The 18,573-nt window shown below is 43.4% G+C and overlaps 1 protein-coding gene across 1 annotated transcript in view; it reads right to left on the bottom strand.

Moving 5' to 3' along the window:
• gkup (glucuronokinase with putative uridyl pyrophosphorylase) overlaps window positions 1–18,573 on the bottom strand; it is a 29,358-nt gene that overhangs the window by 8,810 nt on the left and 1,975 nt on the right. The window contains exons 2-19 of the mRNA XM_008425129.3: window positions 13,512–13,618; window positions 13,361–13,405; window positions 13,123–13,276; window positions 12,971–13,042; window positions 6,791–6,879; window positions 6,564–6,720; window positions 5,722–5,799; window positions 4,719–4,810; window positions 4,516–4,621; window positions 4,360–4,439; window positions 4,204–4,272; window positions 2,471–2,531; window positions 2,338–2,354; window positions 2,195–2,252; window positions 2,003–2,095; window positions 1,031–1,091; window positions 690–803; window positions 337–394 (exon numbers count right to left, since the gene is read on the bottom strand). Of these exons, the coding sequence (XP_008423351.1) occupies window positions 337–394; window positions 690–803; window positions 1,031–1,091; window positions 2,003–2,095; window positions 2,195–2,252; window positions 2,338–2,354; window positions 2,471–2,531; window positions 4,204–4,272; window positions 4,360–4,439; window positions 4,516–4,621; window positions 4,719–4,810; window positions 5,722–5,799; window positions 6,564–6,720; window positions 6,791–6,879; window positions 12,971–13,042; window positions 13,123–13,276; window positions 13,361–13,405; window positions 13,512–13,618 (1,511 nt within the window). The remainder of the gene's footprint in view (window positions 1–336; window positions 395–689; window positions 804–1,030; window positions 1,092–2,002; window positions 2,096–2,194; window positions 2,253–2,337; window positions 2,355–2,470; window positions 2,532–4,203; window positions 4,273–4,359; window positions 4,440–4,515; window positions 4,622–4,718; window positions 4,811–5,721; window positions 5,800–6,563; window positions 6,721–6,790; window positions 6,880–12,970; window positions 13,043–13,122; window positions 13,277–13,360; window positions 13,406–13,511; window positions 13,619–18,573) is intronic.

Raw genomic sequence — 18,573 nt, 5'->3', positions numbered from 1 at the left:
AATTACGGTACTGCAAAGTTAGATGTGTTGCCGCCGACACGTTCCGGTCTAGAAGGGATTTATTCAGCCCGGAGACCACAGTTTGGTTGAGGCGGACCGTTTGGTCAAAAGCCGGAAATCCGGCCCCCGGCCGGAGCTCTTTAAGCCCTGCTTTATGTGACATCCTAGCTGATACTTCTTCCCCCAATCAGAGTTTAAAAATTGTGATTTCATAAAGAAATAATGTAATGCCCCATTCCATATCACGAGTTATTACAGGACAGGAAATAAGAATCTTTAGATTTTGAGTGGCAAATAATTATTCCAATACTTAGGATTTTTTTGGTGAGGACCTACCTCGCCTGGTCTGTGAGCTCAGCAAAGGTCTTCATGGCCTCGACAACCACTGGTTCCCCTGCAGGTACACAACCAATATGAAAGCAGTTTAAGAAAAGCAGGAAAGGGGTTTTCAGTTTAAAGGTTCTCAAAGTAGTATTGTTTGAACTTAAAACAATAAAGTCAAGGAATGATAAAAAAAACAAAACAAAAAAAAACTTTCTGTTTGGCAGCTTACTTTCTGTAGGAAATACAAGCATGCCAAACTTTACTGGTCTTTATAAACCAGTATTCAATAAGCGCCTTAAGAGACGAGAGTCATTCCCCTCCTACTCCAAACAACCACACACAAGCTGTTGGACTGGAAGACGCACCGCTGAGCCAACGCTGCCGGATGTTGCTATGGATACGTCCAGAGTCACTGGGGTCACTCAGGTAGGCCAGCCAGAACGGTGGAAGGTCACTCATGTCCATAGAAGCGTAGTTCCCTGAGAGGACAAACCCCACAGGAAGAATTATCCACTGCAGCACCTTGTTCCTTCAAGATCCACCTGACAATTAGCCAAACAGCAACAGCAACTCTTACAACATGACGTAAGGATACATTCCATAACGCAGTAGTTAAAAGTAAATTATATTCAAACTTAAATTCTGTCTAAAACCATTTTATGAAACTACCACATTTCATCATCTGTTTACTTATTGACATCAGTACCGTAGCCTTGCTCATCCATGAGCTTCTTGCTGAAATCCATGTAGACCAAACCTTCATACACCTGCAAGGACAAAGGGACCATGTTTCCTGTCAGTGTTGTTCCAAACAGGTTCTCAAACCTCTTAGAACAAGTCCCACTTCATTATATAATAACTACCATACTGGCAGACATTTAGAAACAGCAATACCTTTCAGTTCATATGAAACATGGATGAAAAGAAGTAGCTTAGCTGCACTCAGCACAGCTCCTAAGTTAAAAATTGGAAAAATAAGCAGAAAAAAAAACTAATTTGGAATTCCAGGTAGATAAAGTTGGAGGTATATCCACTACCATTTGGATTATAAAAAACAACAACACTTTGGCATAAAATCCACACAAGATGTTTCTTTAGTGTTTGAATGCATCTAATATCCAGACAAACACATTGTTATTAGCTTGTCTTGCTAACTGTTTGCCTGGCCACATAATTAGTGAATCCTATTGCTTTTCCCAAGCTGCTATTAGAATATAGAAAAACTTGGAAGCAATGTTATTCCTAGATTTGAGATCCATCTTCAGGAGTAAATGAAATGGAGAATCTGGAGCCAGCAGAAACCTGCTCCCAGTTTACTGCTGACCACTTCACTTCCTGAAAGCTGTCCGCAGCAGATCACTGAGTATCTTCTGTTGGAAGTCAAGATCAGACTACTCATCTACATAAAAACCTAAAGTATTAGATTGTTATATATTTTGTAAACATGTATGATTTTCCATTTTGGCTTCATCTGTAGGCTTAATAAATAACGACAAGGTGATACTGGTGTGGTGGTATTTTTTCACTTGAGTTAAAACACATTTAGGAAAATTTTATCAGATTATCAATACCAAAATTGATAGAGAGTTTACTTTCTTTTTATTCTTACTGTCAAAAATTCCCTAATCCTTCTCTTGTAAATAGCCGATTTCAAAAATTTCACCGGGGGTTCACTGACCTGCACCACTCTGTCCTGCAGGCCAGCCGTGATGAACAGCTCATCGGTCTCCACACTCAGGATGAAGTTGGCTCGGATCGGTTTGGGAAGATCCTTCAAAACAACAAAAAAAGAAATTAGAGTAAAACTCAGCAGTATGCTCTAATCCATCTGATAAGCAGGACAACAGCGGTCGTGGTTTTATGCTCTTACATTGTCGGTGATGTTGTAGAACTCCATGAGACACTTCAGAGTAGCTGAAACGATGGCACTAGATGGTAGAATGATAGAAAGTATTTATTCCACTCAGAATGAAAATGATTAAATAGGAATATGTGGGGAAACAAACTATATACCTGCTTCCAGCCAGGCCCTAAACAGAAAGAGAAATGATTTCATCAGAACAACTGAACATGTTGCTACATAACCGGTGCTAAGCATGCAGTGAAGCACCAGTTGTTCTGTCCGTCTGTCTGTACCGATCCTTACCACTTGCCGAGGAATGTTGGTGTCATACTTCAGGGTGAAGTTCTGCTTCGTTAAAGCAATGCTGCAGTAAAAGAGAGTGAAATAAGAACTGAGTGTAGCAAAGCTAAAAAAAGAAGCTCAGTGAACAAGAAGAAAATGTCAGTAATTTTGAGAATTTTCTTCCTGGAGGTCTGAGCAGCATACATGTTTTATGTCGTTTTCAGAACTCCGTAAACACAAATATGAAGTTTCTGTGCTTTCGTTGGATTACATTATTTTATGAATTTGATAAGCTGTTTCATGCTTTAACAGCAGATGCTGTATAGCAACAACAGTCTGGCACAGGTTAGCACAGCAAAGCTTAGCAGTTAGCTTAGCTTTGCCTGCTAGCCCTCCTATTATGTTCGTTTCTGAGGTACAGCAATAATGTTCGTGGGTCAATTTGACCCGGGGAGAGTTTTTATCATGCAATAGTGTCCGAAACCAAAAAATTCCTCCAAAACATTTTTTTATCTGATTATTAACTCCAATACTCACCATCTCAATCAAAATTTGTGCAATTATGTTTTTTTATTTCTCAGAAATTAAGGATAAATGACGACAACTTACTCAAAAAAACCTAGACACAAAAAAACAATAATTTCCTTGAAAGTGATCTTTGGTAAGTTTTTTTATATTACACTTCATTTTTTTTTCAGAGGGTGATCTTTATAATTGAACTTGAGACACACATACTGTTCCGGGTCAAATTGACCTGCCAATTAAATTCAAGATAAATGAATCATGCAGAGAGTATTTATGTTTTCCTCCACTTCTACTGAGTGTCACTCAGTGTGGGTGGAGTTTACCCACGGGAACAGAAAAGGTTCCCGTCAAAAGTTGTATGAACACCTGCTTTCTCGCAGTTCATTGTGAAGTAAAGAGAGTAGGGAGAAAGTGTGTCTGCGTGTGCATGTGTGTGTGTGGTTTGTTGTATTGTGTATGTGTGTGTGTGGTGAAATAAGGTTCATAGCTGTAAGGAAACAAACAGAATTGGACATTTTTAATCTTTTTTTGCACTTTAACTTGACTGCCGGGTCAAATTGACCCGAACAGTATCGATGTAACAAATAGACGCAGGGGGGGCTGCAAATGTGTAAAATGAATAAATTTTCAATTTATATGTAGAGTTCACCTATTAAGACAAATAGAAAAAGTTTCATGCAATAAAAATACTTGCAACTATTTTAAAAATATTTTTAAACGGGTCAATTTGACCAGCAACATAATAGGAGGGTTAAGAAAAAGCATGATGGATGCAGAGCTGAGTTTTCTTGTTAAATTTTGTGCTGATCATTTTATTTATTTACACTTTATGTAAATTAAGAAAACAAGAAAATTATGAAATGGTTACGTGAGGAAAAATTACTAATAAAAATTGATAAAGTTCTGAGCTGTTGATTTTTATTATTTGTGACTTAATTGGTGAAAACAGAAATAGTTTAATCCAAAGAAAAGTGTGATTCTCATTTCAACTACGTTTAAAAATTGACTTTTTACTACTTGAAATTCAAAACAAAACTAAATTTCAAAAATACTTTATTGATCCCAAAGGGAAATTAAATAAATCAGATATTTGTCCTTCCATGGAAGTGCCAATAATGGTGAATGTAGTGAAAATAAGTACACAGACATATAAAAGGAACAGAATTTGAAGCAATCCAGACTAGACGAACTTTACAACGCCACCAGAATAAGGGAGCTAACAGCCTCACCCTCGTTTGGAGCAGAACTGGTAGAACTTCTTACACGTAGCCTGTAGTAGCCGCAGACCTCCCAGGTACCTGCAAAATTCACAACAGAAGCAGAAGTGTTTGTATGAACGCGATCAACGCCGTCCTGTAGCTTGGCCCATATCTAGGGTCCCTCACCCCTCCCTTCTGCTGATGCAGAACAGATCCTGCAGACTGCCAAACTCTGTGGGATCATTCAGCGGGTGAGGGACTAAAGCCTGGAAACCACAAAGAGTTAGCATTTCAGTTCAACGCGCTGCCAGTGAAGGTGGTCTACGGAAAACGACGTGTTACCAGAGTCTGACTCTCCCCCAGAGTAACCTCAGCCCAAAAGTTAGAGATGGTCATGGCGATGGTTTTCCCATTGAAACCATCTGAGGGATTACCCATTAATCCAACCCTGTGATTCAAGATGAGGAAATCTGTATTAAGAACTTCATCTTGATGAGTTTTAACATTCTAAGAAAAGAGTGACGTTTCACACCTGGCTGTCCTACCTGGCATATGAGCGGCATGTGATTGGTTGAGCGGGGTTGTCCTGTTTCTTGGTGGAGTAGTGAGTCAGCCACTTTGTGTAGTCTGACAAGCCCTATCAAAATAAAGAAGTTTCTCAGATGCTTTGGGAACTTTATCATAGCTGAATTCTTAATGTTGAAGCGTTACTTGGATATCTTCCCAGAGTTCATTAGCACAGAAAGAAAAATCAATTACTATTACTTAGGTAGCATTTATAAAAATAGCTTTATTAACATATCTGATAAAATTGTCAATATGTCATGACAGATTGATATAAGGCAGATAATATGCAAAAAAAAAGAATAAAAAACAAAAATCAAGCTCCTCTGCCTGCTCTCTGTTCCTACTGCCACCTGCAGAAATACAAGTCAGAAACAACCAATCAGAGCCAGAAGGAAGGTTTTAGCGCTGTCAATCTTCTCTTGTAAGTGCTGCTCTAACCCTTTTCTTTGCTTGTTGCTATGCTACAACTACTTCACCAGCCTGTGGTGAACGCTCAAATGCTCAGGCTAGTTAGCTTTGTCATCGATGACGGAGGATAAACAGTCTTCTTGGAACTTTTGCAGCACATACACAAGGGTGATTGACAGCGCTAAGACCTTCCTCTGGGCTCTGATTGGTTGTTTCTGACTGGAAGCGGCGTATTTTTGCAAGTGACAGAAACAAAGGAGCTCTTTTTTTTACAGATTGTCTGTAATATTAAAGCATACTTCAGTCAAAACAAATGTATAGATATACAAAATGTGCACATTTCTACATAGAAAAAAGCAACAGACTATTTACAAGAATTTTTCCTTAAGTTTTTGAATTTAAGTTTGTTGGGAGAAGTGATGGTTATAAAGTCTAACAGCTGCTCAGAGGAAGGATCTGGGATTATGCTTCTTTGTGCACCTAGGATGCAGCAGTCTGAGCTTTCCAGTTCTGGGGGTGGGGTGGGGAGACACAATGTTAAACCCATTTCAGATCCCAGGAACAGATACAAACCACTTGTCCAATGAGCTGGAAGCCAGTAGGAAGCTTCATTCCAAACACGTCCAGCTGCTTCTCATTGATGAGCCACTCCTGGGAACAAAGGCGGGACAGGAAAGCATGTCAACACTTCTTCCTAACTTCACGACAAACAGCTGAAGTTATTTCTGGAGTTGGTCTTCAGAAAACAGTGCGGCTCAGGTTGATGTGACACTTCTCTAGAAGTTGCTTCCCACAGCAGTCAGCGTGTGACCAGTGCAAAGAGAAGAAGAGTTAACGCACGCACGCACAGAGGACATGACTTCCCTTTCTGCTGCTGTGTGTGCGGTCAGCTTTTTGGTCTGCTTGAAAACAAAAGCAGTTCCAACAGTTCTTGATAAGATTCGAGTTCTAGGAACTGAGAGTTAAAGAGTTGACCTGCTTAGAACAGGAAGAGTCCTGCAACACTTGGTTTAAACCTCTTTTATAGTTTATGCAAAAAAAAGTTTTTATTTCCTGTTTGTGATGTTTGTTTTTTCATGTCTACTTAAATATAGGGATATTTTAAAAAACCAAAAACGTATCCCTATAGAGTTCAATTTTTTTCTAGCAACTATTATAGAAGATAGAATGAGGTCCTGTTAGAAACAATGGTTTGCTCAATATGTTAACAGCAGGATGGCAGCAACTGTGGCACTCATGTTTTGTTAAACCAAATATTTCTTAGCATATGGTTCCTTTCACATTGAATAAATGGACTTAGACGCTGGTGTTTTGGTCTAAGTGGTGCAACAGGAAGTGAACTTAACTTTTTATGCTGTGAAAATAGGAAGTCATAATAAAACTACAAACCAACCAAATGAACATCACCTACGAACCCAGAATAGTCCAAAGGTCCGCTCTGTGGCTCGAGTCTGCAGGCTGAGAAAGTCGGACATGTAGGACAGCCTGTCTCTGCGGACGCAGTAGAACACCACGCTGGCCAGCCGGGACGCTGTCCGGCCTTCCTCGGGTTTCTCCAAGAAGTGAGTTATCCTGGCTCAGAAGCCGAATGGGTTAAAAACAGGAAGAAGCTAGAAGCTGAGGTCTAAAGAACAATCCTCACCTGTGGGTCTCTGGGCAGACCTCCACGATCCCCCTGGAGCTGCTCCGCTCACTTTCCTCCAGCTGATAGTAGATGATCAGCTCTCCAGGCTGAAACACACACAAGAGAATGAATAAAAACCAACAATCAAACGAAACATAAACAACTGCTCCAAAATGGAGGCCCTTTGACTGCCAAACCCACATCACTACCCTCCACCACAACTGGTTTGAGGAGCTTGTGCCGAGATGTTGGGTTTGGTTTTGCACTATGGTCAAACGTCCCCACACTGGTCTCTTGTGTCCTACGGATGTGGTTCCAAAAGTCTTGTGGTCCTTTAAAAAGCAACTTCGTAGGTAACGCTGCCATATTCTTCAGAGAAAAAACCCCACCATAAAACAACCTTTACAAACAAGCCACACCTGCTATGTCTTTTTCAACTTGTCCGGTTGTTTTACTGTCCAGGCTGAGATGGAACACTTGGGTTTTTTGTGATTTCTCTTGGCATTGCACGATCCAACCTTGGGGTCAATTTGTTGGAGCATTAACTAATGGGAAGACTGACACTTGTCTAAAATATGTTTGGTTGAGTCGTGAATAAACTCTCAGTGTAATTAAGGACTATTTGGAACTTCTGAGACTGATGCACAGCAACAACTGCTTCTAACAACTGCTGATGTTTTTTCACCACGTTGACCTTGTTTCAACACAGACCTATCTGCTGCAGAGCAACAACTATGTTTTACAGAAGAGGCTAAGCTTGCTGATGATTCATAAATCAAATAAGTATCGAACTATTTACCATCCTAAAGAATGTGCAAGGGTGTACTTGGTGTTTTCCAATGACCTCGTTCACGTTCTTTACGTTTTCATTTTTTGTGTTTTCAGTTTAACATTAAACAAGATGAGGTTGCAGTTTACACTTTGACCACAAGATGGCGGACTTATCCCTCTACTTTAGTGCCGTGTGTTGACGTGAGAGATTAGCTGCTACTTTTTACACATGTATGCTGCGTGGCAGTTGCATTCGGATGTAGAAAATTCCAAGTTACAAGTCGTAAAAAATGAACTGGAACGCCTTCTGAAGTCGGATTTTCTACTGGGAAAGCGGGAGCGACTCCGATGTCCCTAGTTATGACCAACTTTGCATTTCAATATGGCCGCCCGTTCCCTGCATCAACAGTAGTAAGATGTGAAAAACATTGTACCAGACGTAGATGTAGGAGTGCGTCTAAAATCATTTCCGTGTAGCTACTTCAACTACAAACTGAACAAATTAAAAGTGGTGCTTGCTTATTATGAAAAGTAAAGCTTAAAACTAGAACATTTCTGAAGAAATTTAAATGGGGCCTGCCAAAGTGTGCATGTCGGTTGGAACCCAGCATTCTGATGTTACAAATTAGAATCAATGCTAAAGCTGCAATGTAAGCTGCAATCTACTCAATAGCATGTGGAGAGTCACAAGCATGTTGAGTAACATGGACTTATGCCATTCAGTATGTTGAAATTAGTGTACAAGTTAAATGAGCCAAATTGCTAACATTAGCCTAAAGTCTGTCAGTAGCATGTGGGGCATCACTCCATTCAGTGTACTAAGAAGCATGGCTAATATAAAAATAGCTAAAAGCTTTTTTTAAGGAAAAGGCTAATGATAATGGGGGACAGTGAAATGCTAATGCTTGTACTAATATTTGTGCTAATGTTAATTCAATAGCACTAACCTGAGAGACAAAGATAGTAACGGCATGATAGTAAATTTGGGTAGTACACCGACTAATAGCACCACCTAAGGCGGAATATTTAGGAGGAGTATTTAGGCTTTTATTTTGAAATTTCCAGTAAACTTCATTCTTAAATGGCTACACTAGTCCTCTCAGTAACAATAGTTGGGTTAAATCAGTTATATAATGCCCAAAACATTCTGCCATGTCTGTAGTTCTAACATTCTGCTCAGCCTCCTTCTGTAGTAACTCAGAGTTCCACCATCATTGTAGTTCTAAACTGCCAGCCCTCCTCTCTAGTAACTGAGTGCTCCGCCATTAATGCAGTTCTAACCTTCAGCCATCATTGTAGTTCTAAAATGCAGCTCTGCCCTCAGCCTACAGTCGTGTGTGAGACAGAAAGGTGGAGAAAGAATTCTATCTTTGTAAGACACCCAGTCAGTTTCTCTGAAAAAAGCAGTTTTTCTGAAAAAAGCAGTCCGAACAACTCCTTCCCATTCAGGAACCGTGAGACGTATTTGAAAACCGTTTGAAGGGTGCGAGGCCATTTCTCGTTTTTGATAGTACTGGGATTCATATCTGTACCTCATTCACAGTAATAGCAGCAATGAGAGAGAGATGGTGTCATTATGACCGACTTTCATACCAATAGAGCTATATTGGTGGGTGTGAGGGCGAGTTAAAAAAACTCTTTTGGGGTCAGAAATCCGCTCCGTTTCTCTAGTGGAATTTCCCAGGCACCAGCCTGGGAAATTTTTATTTTATGGAAAAGGCTAATATTAGTGCACTGCTTAAGAGAGTGCACTAACTTGAGAGGAATATTGAGGCTTTTTATTTTGAACTTTTCAATAAACTTCATTTTAAAGGGGCACAATAATTCCATGTGTAATAGTGGTTGGGTTAAACCAGTCATATAATGCCCAAAACAGCAATTACCTGTTGTGAAAAAATATGAAGGCTTTTATTATGTAGGGTATGTGATCCTCTCATTTCAACAATCCATTGTGATTGTCAGTTAAGGGGTATTAAGTTTCATGAGTCATATGGTACTTACTTCCTTTGCTGATCTGCCATATTGTCTTTATTAAGTATTCCGTCAATGTGCCATTTCTATATTTCTAAATGCCAGATCAGCTTTCTGTAGTAACTCAATGATTCCACCATCACTGTAGTTTTTAATTGCCTGCTCAGCACCATTATATGAGGTCATAATGTCCAATTCCAATGGTATCAATGACATCAGCAGTGATGTCATCACCCCGGCGCCGTATAGGGGAGAAGAGTGATGACAATTCTAGGGGCCCTGACCAAAAGGGGGCCCTCCACATTAAATTTTTTTATTTATTGTTCATAGAAATAAAAAAAATGGGGCCCTTTCAATTACAAAATTAATCGTATTGTATTTTTGAAGATTGTTTTTAGCAGTAAAAATTTAATGTTCCCACACCCAGATCAAAAAACACACATCCATATCTGCCCTGAACCCCCGCACAACCTGCATGAAATGGTTGTTCCTGCTGGGAGCACTTCACCATGACGCTGTTCCACTGCAGATAGTGGAAAACACAAACGACTGTGGCAGTTACTATGCTGCAAGAAAAGTAATAAAGTCAAGTTTTCAAAAGAACAAAAAAAATAGAGAGAAAAAGGCAAGAGTCTCAATTTATAGCTCAGTTTTTCTCTGAGAGGTGAGTAGACTGTGTGAGATTATCAACCATTTAGCATAGTTAGCTTAGCTAAAGACTACTGATTACCTCCATTTCACTAGCATTTAATGAATTAAGGAAAAAAATTATCAACATATTCATATATTTAACTTGTCCCTGGTACCTTTTACCACTTAACAGTCGAGTCAGTCAGCAGCAGCTCTAACCCATGTCCCTCCTGACCTGCCCTCCCCTAAGTGAAATTAAAGCTGCAGTATGTAACTTTTATAAAAATATTTTTTTTTTCACATATTTGTTCTGATTGGTTTCTAATGTGTTGAATGTGTCTCAGCACATTCAACACATAAGACTACTAGTGTACTGCAGCTATGCAATTGGCAGAAATACAACCTAACATTATATCATCATTTATAGAATTATTTAGAAAACAAAATACTGTACAAGTTTGTCAAAACTATTTGCCCCATATTAGAACTTTGCATTGATTTTTCTTCATTTTAGTGGCTGTGATTTTGCCAAACCCACATTTTCCCTAACCCTAACCAATACTAGTCTATTCCTAACCCTAACATTAACTAAAACCTAATTTGCACCTTACCTGTAAACCAGTGGTTCTTAACCTTTTTTGAGGTACCGAAACCCCCAGTTTCATATGCGCATTCACCGAACCCTTCTTATTCCCCCCCCACACACACACAAAATACTTTGCGGTATTCTGATTTAGTAATGTAATAATATTAGCTGTGTTACCACCCCCAGGCCACTAGAGGCAGTAGCAACCCCAAAGAGATGTTACTAAGGAGCAGATTTAGACTATAGAATTTGGTAAAAACGGTGAGCTTTGCTGAAAGACACAAGTTCAAATCCATGCTGAGTGGAGCTCCTTCAATCAGGGCTCCTCCGCAGCACTGATTGGCTAAGCAATGTAACGTGATCCTCTGCAGCAAGTGATGGCAAAGCGAGGCGTCATCACGACTTTACACAAGTGTGTCTTTACCTCCGCGGCAGAGGCTCCGCCGAACCCCTGAGACCGACTCACCGAACCCCTGGGGTTCGATGGAACCCAGGTTAAGAACCACTGATCTAAACATTACCCCTGACCCAAAGCAATGAGTCCATCATATTAGGACCAGGCTTTGGTCCTAATATGATGGACCTAATGTGACACTGGAAATGTAATGGTGCGTTCATACCAAACGCATTTCGAGCATCAGGTGCATCTGGTTTGCATTCAAAAAGTCTGTGTGGAGGCGCGTCGAGGGCGTCTAGCACGGCGCAACTTAAACCGTTTAGAGTGTTTGACACATCTAGCGCATCCAACACTCCACATAGACTTTGAATATAAACCAGACTTGCCTGAAGCTCAAAATGTGTTTGGTGTGAATGCATCATTAGGATGTTCAGTTCCTATGGTAACAATGACATCAGCAGTGGAGACATCACTCTTTGATGCATCAATATATAAATAAAAAAAAATACATTATTTAGAAGTCTGAAACAGGAACAGGTCTGAAAAAACAGTCTGTGTGCTACATTCAAGAGAGTGATTAAGTTATAAGTTATGAATCTTCTACAGGAGCATTGTTAAAATTATTTGAAGGCACAGAATCAGTCCAGTACAGGTTCACATTCTCAGGTGAGAGAGAGTCATCTGGTAAAAAAAAAAAATTCGGTATTGGAATAACACCAAAGATAAATTAGTTTAAATCAAAGCATGTCATGAATATGTCTTCATGTACTCCATCTTAAGTCCAGAGCATACTAGATTTTTTGCTGATTTTTCCACCACTAGATGATATGCATATAAGACATAACATAAACGGCACTATTCAGAGATGCAATGAATTTATAGCAGTTGTTCGAATGATCTAATTGTCTGTTGATTTGCAGCAATCCACGTTAATAGTAGAAATAGAGGGCCCCAAAATAAAATTCCGCTTTGTCTCCATGGAGGCTTGGGCCAGCGGCCCTGATGCCAACATCTCCACAGAACATATTAAAGATTGTGATTGTGGCATGTGTTACACACACCTGGACTGGTGTCAGTGTAACAAATGCTGATTTTCCTGTAAAATGTATAGAACAGGTAGGAGGGATGAGGCAGAAACAAATCTGTTCTTCACCAATCCTCCTGGAATCAAATCTGTTCTGTTTAAACATTTATTAAACATTTACAAACAGCACCAGATCTGATCTTTCTTCAAAATAATCATTGTGTCCATGTTATTTTCTTTGTCATTCTAGACAATATACTTATTTCTGTAATAAACAGTTTTAGATCCTTTAATACAAAGGTACAGTTTATGTCACACACTTAAGTCTCAGAATAACCTCCATTTGTTACCCCATATGCTACTACATAAACAAAATACAATATTTTTATATATTTTTTTATCTGTACACCAACATGTTCACAGAAAGACGCAATATAGCTAAACAGATTCGACTTATGTAACGTAAAAACGATCTAAACAACATAATATTACTTTCCAACAACTTTCAGAACCGTTTTATTTCATAGCTGATTACTAATGGTATATTTAATTTTGTCCTTCATACGTTTCTCCATGTCCCTCTAAATCCCAGAAGAAAGAGGACAGTTACAAAATGAATCTATTATAGTCTGACTCAACTTGACAATTCTGACTTCTTAACTAAAACGCTGTTGAACTGACGTCAAACCCAGCTCTGAGTTCCGACTTCCCCGGTAACTGGAACGCAGCATTAGTTTAAACTTGTCAGGTTTGAGATCAGCTGTTCATTTGAGGCAGAGCATAATAATTCTTATATCCAGTCACTTCATAGAAGCTCACCTTGGACCTGAAGAAGCGGATAACTTGAGCGATATCAAAGTTCTGATCAGCACACAGCATGTCTCCAGCAATCTGCTCAAACACAGAGAAAGAAAAGGCTGAATGTTCATCGCCGTGCTACCCGAATGACCGACATTCTGTCCGCCTCGTACCACAACAACGTCATCATCCAGCTTGCGACTCCTTATGACGAGCTCCAGGTCAGCCACGGCCCCAAGCTGGTCCTTCAGGGTCGTGCTGCCATCATTCACTATGTTCTCCACCGGAAAGTCGTTAGCTGTGGCCCAGCGCTCGTAGTGCTTGTACCTGATCAAAGGAGAGGTAAAGGATTTTCAGCAGCAAACTCAGGCAGTAGGTCCAGATCAACAGCAGCTTGGTTCTGCGACTCACTTGTCTGCATTGGTGACCAGGTAGACCTCCGTGAAGAGCTGCCGCCTAGAGAGAAGCAACAGGTGACAACAGAAGGTTCTGAACTCTTAACTGGGATATTCCACATCTGATAATGTTAGAACAATTCATGTTTGGTGCCAGTCAAACTTACACGTTGACAGTTTCCCACCAGAAGTCAAGAATCTTCTTTCCCCCAGTCCCAGGAAGCAAAGCCTTGGGTACACCGGTCAGATGGCTGTATAAACCCGTGTTGTCATTCTGGGCAAAGAAACAAAGATTCCCCAAAGCTTTACTCTCAATCTCGTCTTCTTTCCAACTCATTCATGATCCAGGTTTTGCTTCGCTGTGGTTTTGTTTTTGAATAAATCCATTCAGGCATCAAATAGTCTATTTCTTCTGGTTCGCATTGCTTTGGTTGAATCAGAAAATAGTGATATAGGAAATTTTAAAAAAATTTGCAGAAACATTTCAATTCCAAAATAGCTGTAGGCTTAAAAACTAGGACAGGGATGTCCAATATGCACCCATTTGTGATTTTGTGTAAATACACTGCGTTTAGATTATTGTAATTCTTTGTATTTAGGGTGGACCAGAACTCCCTGGAGCAACTGGAGCGCATGCTGCAGACCGTCTTGCAGACCAAAACAAACAGACGTGAATCTATTACCCTTGTTTTGCGCACCCTTCACTGGCTCCTTGTTGATTTTTGAGTAAAATGTAAGGTTTATTGATTGTTTTTAAGTGCCTAAACTCTATGGGTCCTACTCTTGCAGCCCTATACTCCTTCCAGAGCCCTGAGGTCAACTGACCAGCTTTTACTGGCTGTTCCTAAAGCCAGGTTAAAGACTAGAGAGGACAGAGCCTTCTCTGTGGAACCAGTCTCCCTCTGTCTGTTAAGATTTCTCAGTCGGTAGATAAGTTTAAATCCAGACTGAAAACACATTTATTCTCCCCGACCTTCAACACAAATTAAAGAGAAAAGGAACAGGGGAGAAGAAAATTGCTGCAGATCAAATTAGTATTTTATTTATATTATTAGTTTTTGGTATTTTCTGCCAATTTCATAACTGTCTTATTAGGCCCAAGCAGCTAAGCGCTGCGAAGGCCTATTGTAATTGTGCTGCAAATTATTATTATGCTTCCATAAAGTAAATTGGCTTTTTGGAGGCTTTATCATATTCAAAAACTCACCAAACTTGGCGGGTGCATAGAGCCCGGAGAAAATTTACGTATTTTAAGGTTGTCGCAAAAATCGCACAAGAAACGGCTCAAGGGCGCAACTTAGCTATTTTCAAAAGACCCTTTCCTATTCACTTACTTTATCGTACAGACTTGAAATTTGGTACAGCTGTAGAGCTCCCCAAGACTCTCAGAATTTACAATTAATGTCATAGTGCAAGTATGAAAGGAAGTCGGCCATTTTGGATGAAGTTCCGATTTTGACCCCATTTTGGCCGTTTACAGATGTTGCATTTGATTGAACTCCTAGGGATTTCGATCGATCGGCTTCTAACTAGGTCAGATCGTTCATAAGGCATGGCCGATTCAAAGTTATCAAAACGGTGAGTTTTCATGCATTCTGAAGGGGTCATACCAGGGGTCAAAGTTCACCTATTCGCCATAAAAAAACACAACTGTTATAACTCTTACACACAAGCTCACAAAGGCACCAAACCTTCAGTGATTGATCATCATTGGGTGCCCTACAATACCATCCATCCATCCATCCATCCATCCATCCATCCATCCATCCATCCATCCATTTTCTTCCGCTTATCCAGGGTCGGGTCACGGGGGCAGCAGCTTCAGAAGGGAGGCCCAGACTTCCCTCTCCCCAGCCACTTCTTCCAGCTCCTCCGGGGGAATCCCAAGGCGTTCCCAGGCCAGCCGAGAGACGTAATCCCTCCAGCGTGTCCTGGGTCTTCCCCGAGGCCTCCTCCCGGTGGGACGTGCCCGGAACACCTCACCAGGGAGGCGTCCAGGAGGCATCCTGACCAGATGCCCGAGCCACCTCAACTGGCTCCTCTCGACGTGGAGGAGCAGCGGCTCTACTCTGAGTCCCTCCCGGATGACCAAGTTTCTCACCCTATCTCTAAGGGAGAGCCCAGCCACCCTGAGGAGGAAACCCATTTCAGCCGCTTATATCCGTGATCTCGTTCTTTCGGTCATGACCCAAAGCTCATGACCATAGATGAGGCTGGGAACGTAGATCGACCGGTAAATCGAGAGCTTCGCTTTTTGACTCAGCTCTCTCTTCACCACGACGGACCGGTACAGCGCACGCTTCATGGCAGACGCTGCCCCAATCCGCCTGTCGACCTCCCGCTCCCTTCTTCCCTCATTCGTGAACAAGATCCCCAGATACTTAAACTCCTCCACTTGAGGCAGGACGACCCCCCTGACCCGGAGAAGGCACTCTATCCTTTTCCGGCTCAAGACCATGGCCTCGGATTTGGAGGCACTGAGCCTCATCCCGGCCTCTTCACACTCGGCTTAAAACCGTTCCAGTGAGAGCTGCAGATCACGTTCCGATGAAGCCAACAGGACCACATCATCCACAAAAAGCAGAGATGCGATCCTAAGGCCACCAAAATGGATCCCCTCAACACCTCGGCTGCGCCTAGAAATTCTGTCCATAAAAGTAATGAACAGAATCGGTGACAAAGGGCAGCCTTGGCGGAGTCCAACTCTCACCAGAAACGAGCCCGACTTACTGCCGGCAATGCGGACCAGACTCTGACACCGGTCATACAGGGACCTGACAGCCCGTATCAAAGGGCCCGGTACCCCATACTCCCGGAGTACCCCCAAAGGGCCTCCCGAGGTACACGGTCGAACGCCTTCTCCAAGTCCACAAAACACATGTAGACTGGTTGGGCGAACTCCCATGCACCCTCCAGGACCCTGCTGAGGGTGTAGAGCTGGTCCAGTGTTCCACGACCAGGACGAAAACCACACTGCTCTTCCTGAATCCGAGGTTTGACTATCCGACGGACCCTCCTCTCCAGGACCCCTGAATAGACCTTACCAGGGAGGCTTAAGAGTGTGACGCCCCTATAATTGCAGCACACCCTCCGGTCCCCCTTTTTAAACAGGGGGACCACCACCCCAGTCTGCCAATCCAGGGGAACTGCCCCCGATGTCCATGCGATATTGCAGAGTCGCGTGAGCCAACGCAACCCTGCAACATCCAGAGCCTTAAGGAACTCCGGGCGGATCTCATCCACCCCCGGGGCCCTGCCACCGAGGAGCTTTTTGACTACCTCGGCGACCTCGTCCCCAGAGATTGGAGAGCCCAACCCAGAGTCCCCATGCTCAGCTTCCTCAACAGAAGGCATGTGGTGGGATTGAGGAGGTCTTCGAAGTATTCCGCCCACCGGCCCACAACGTCCCGAGTTGAGGTCGGCAGCACACCATCCCCACTATAAACAGTGTTGGTGCTGCACTGCTTCCCCCTCCTGAGACGCCGGATGGTGGACCAGAATCGCCTCGAAGCCGTACGGAAGTCTGTCTCCATGGCCTCTCCAAACTCCTTCCACGCCCGAGTTTTTGCCTCAGCAACAACCGGAGCCGCATGCCGTTTCGCCGCCGGTACCCATCAGCTGCTTCTGGAGTCCCATAGGCCAAAAAGGCCCGATAGGACTCCTTCTTCAGCTTGACAGCATCCCTCACCGAAGGTGTCCATCAACACCTTCGATGTCGGTTCGAGGGTTGCCGCCGCGACAGGCACCAACAACCTTGCGGCCGCAGCTCCGATATGCCGCCTCGGCAATGGAGGTACGGAACATGGTCCACTCAGACTCAATGTCCTCCACCTTCCCCGGGACGTGCTCGATGTTCTGCCGGAGATGAGAGTTAAAGCTCCGTCTCACAGGGGACTCCGCCAGACGTTCCCAGCAGACCCTCACTACACGTTTGGGCCTGCCAGGTTTGACCGGCTTCCTCCCCCAACATTGGAGCCAACTCGTCACCAGGTACTGGTCAGTGGACAGCTCCGCACCTCTCTTCACCCGGGTGTCCAAGACATACGGCCGCAAATCCGATGAGACAAAGTCAATCATCGAACTGCGGCCTAGGGCGTCCTGGTGCCAAGTGCACATATGGACGCCCTTATGCCTGAACATGGTGTTCATGATGGACAATCCGTGACGAGCACAGAAGTCCAACAATAGAACACCACTTGGTTTCAGATCGGGGGGGCCGTTCCTCCCAACCACGCCTCTCCAGGTCTCACTGTCATTGCCCACGTGAGCGTTGAAGTCTCCCAGTAGAACAAGGGAGTCCCCAGGAGGGGCACTCTCCAGTACCCCCTCTAAGGACTCCAAGAAGGGTGGGTAATCTGAACTGCCGTTTGGCCCGTAAGCACAAACAACAGTCAGAACCCGTCCCCCCACCCGTAGGCGAAGGGAGGCTACCCTCTCGTTCACCGGGGTGAACCCCAACGTACAAGCGCCCAAATGGGGGGCAACAAGTATGCCCACTCCAGCCCGGCGCCTCTCACTGTGGGCAACTCCAGAGTGGAAGTACGTCCAGCCCCTCTCAAGGAGACTGGTTCCAGAACCAGAGCCATGTGTCGAGGTGAGGCCGACTATTTCTAGCCGGAACCTCTCAGCCTCGCACACTAGCTCCGGCTCCTTCCCCACCAGAGAGGTGACGTTCCACATCCCAAGAGCCAGCTTCTGCAGCCGAGGATCAGACCGCCAGGGTCCCCTCCCTTGGCTGCCGCCCATAGCACAATGCACCCGACCCCTTTGGCCCCTCGGACAGGTGGTGAGCCCATCGGAAGGGGGACCCATGTCTCCTCTTCGGGCTGAGCCCGGCCGGGCTCCGTGGGTAAAAGCCCAGCCACCAGGCGCTCGCCATCGTGCCCCACCTCCAGGCCTGGCTCCAGAGTGGGGCCCCGGTGACCCACGTCCGGGTGAGGGAAAACCAGGTCCAAAGTTATTCTCCATCATAAGGGGTCTTCAGGCTGTCTGGTTCCTCACCTAGGACCTGTCTGCCTTGGGTGACCCTACCAGGGGCATAAAGCCCCAGACAGCATAGCTCCTAGGATCATTGGGACACTCAAACCCCTCCACCACGATAAGGTGGCAGCCCAAGGGTATTGTAGGTCTTAAAGTGAACTACAATACCCAATGGTCAAATTATGACATCACTTTGGCCACGCCCCCTGAGAACAGGTAGCGACATGTTTTACTCTGAACGGTCGCTAT

This window comes from Poecilia reticulata, chromosome 13 (assembly GCF_904066995.2).
Source record: "Poecilia reticulata chromosome 13, P_reticulata-male-v2, whole genome shotgun sequence".
Classification (NCBI taxonomy): Eukaryota; Metazoa; Chordata; class Actinopteri; order Cyprinodontiformes; family Poeciliidae; genus Poecilia; species Poecilia reticulata.
This window is presented reverse-complemented; position numbering and strand designations above follow the sequence as displayed.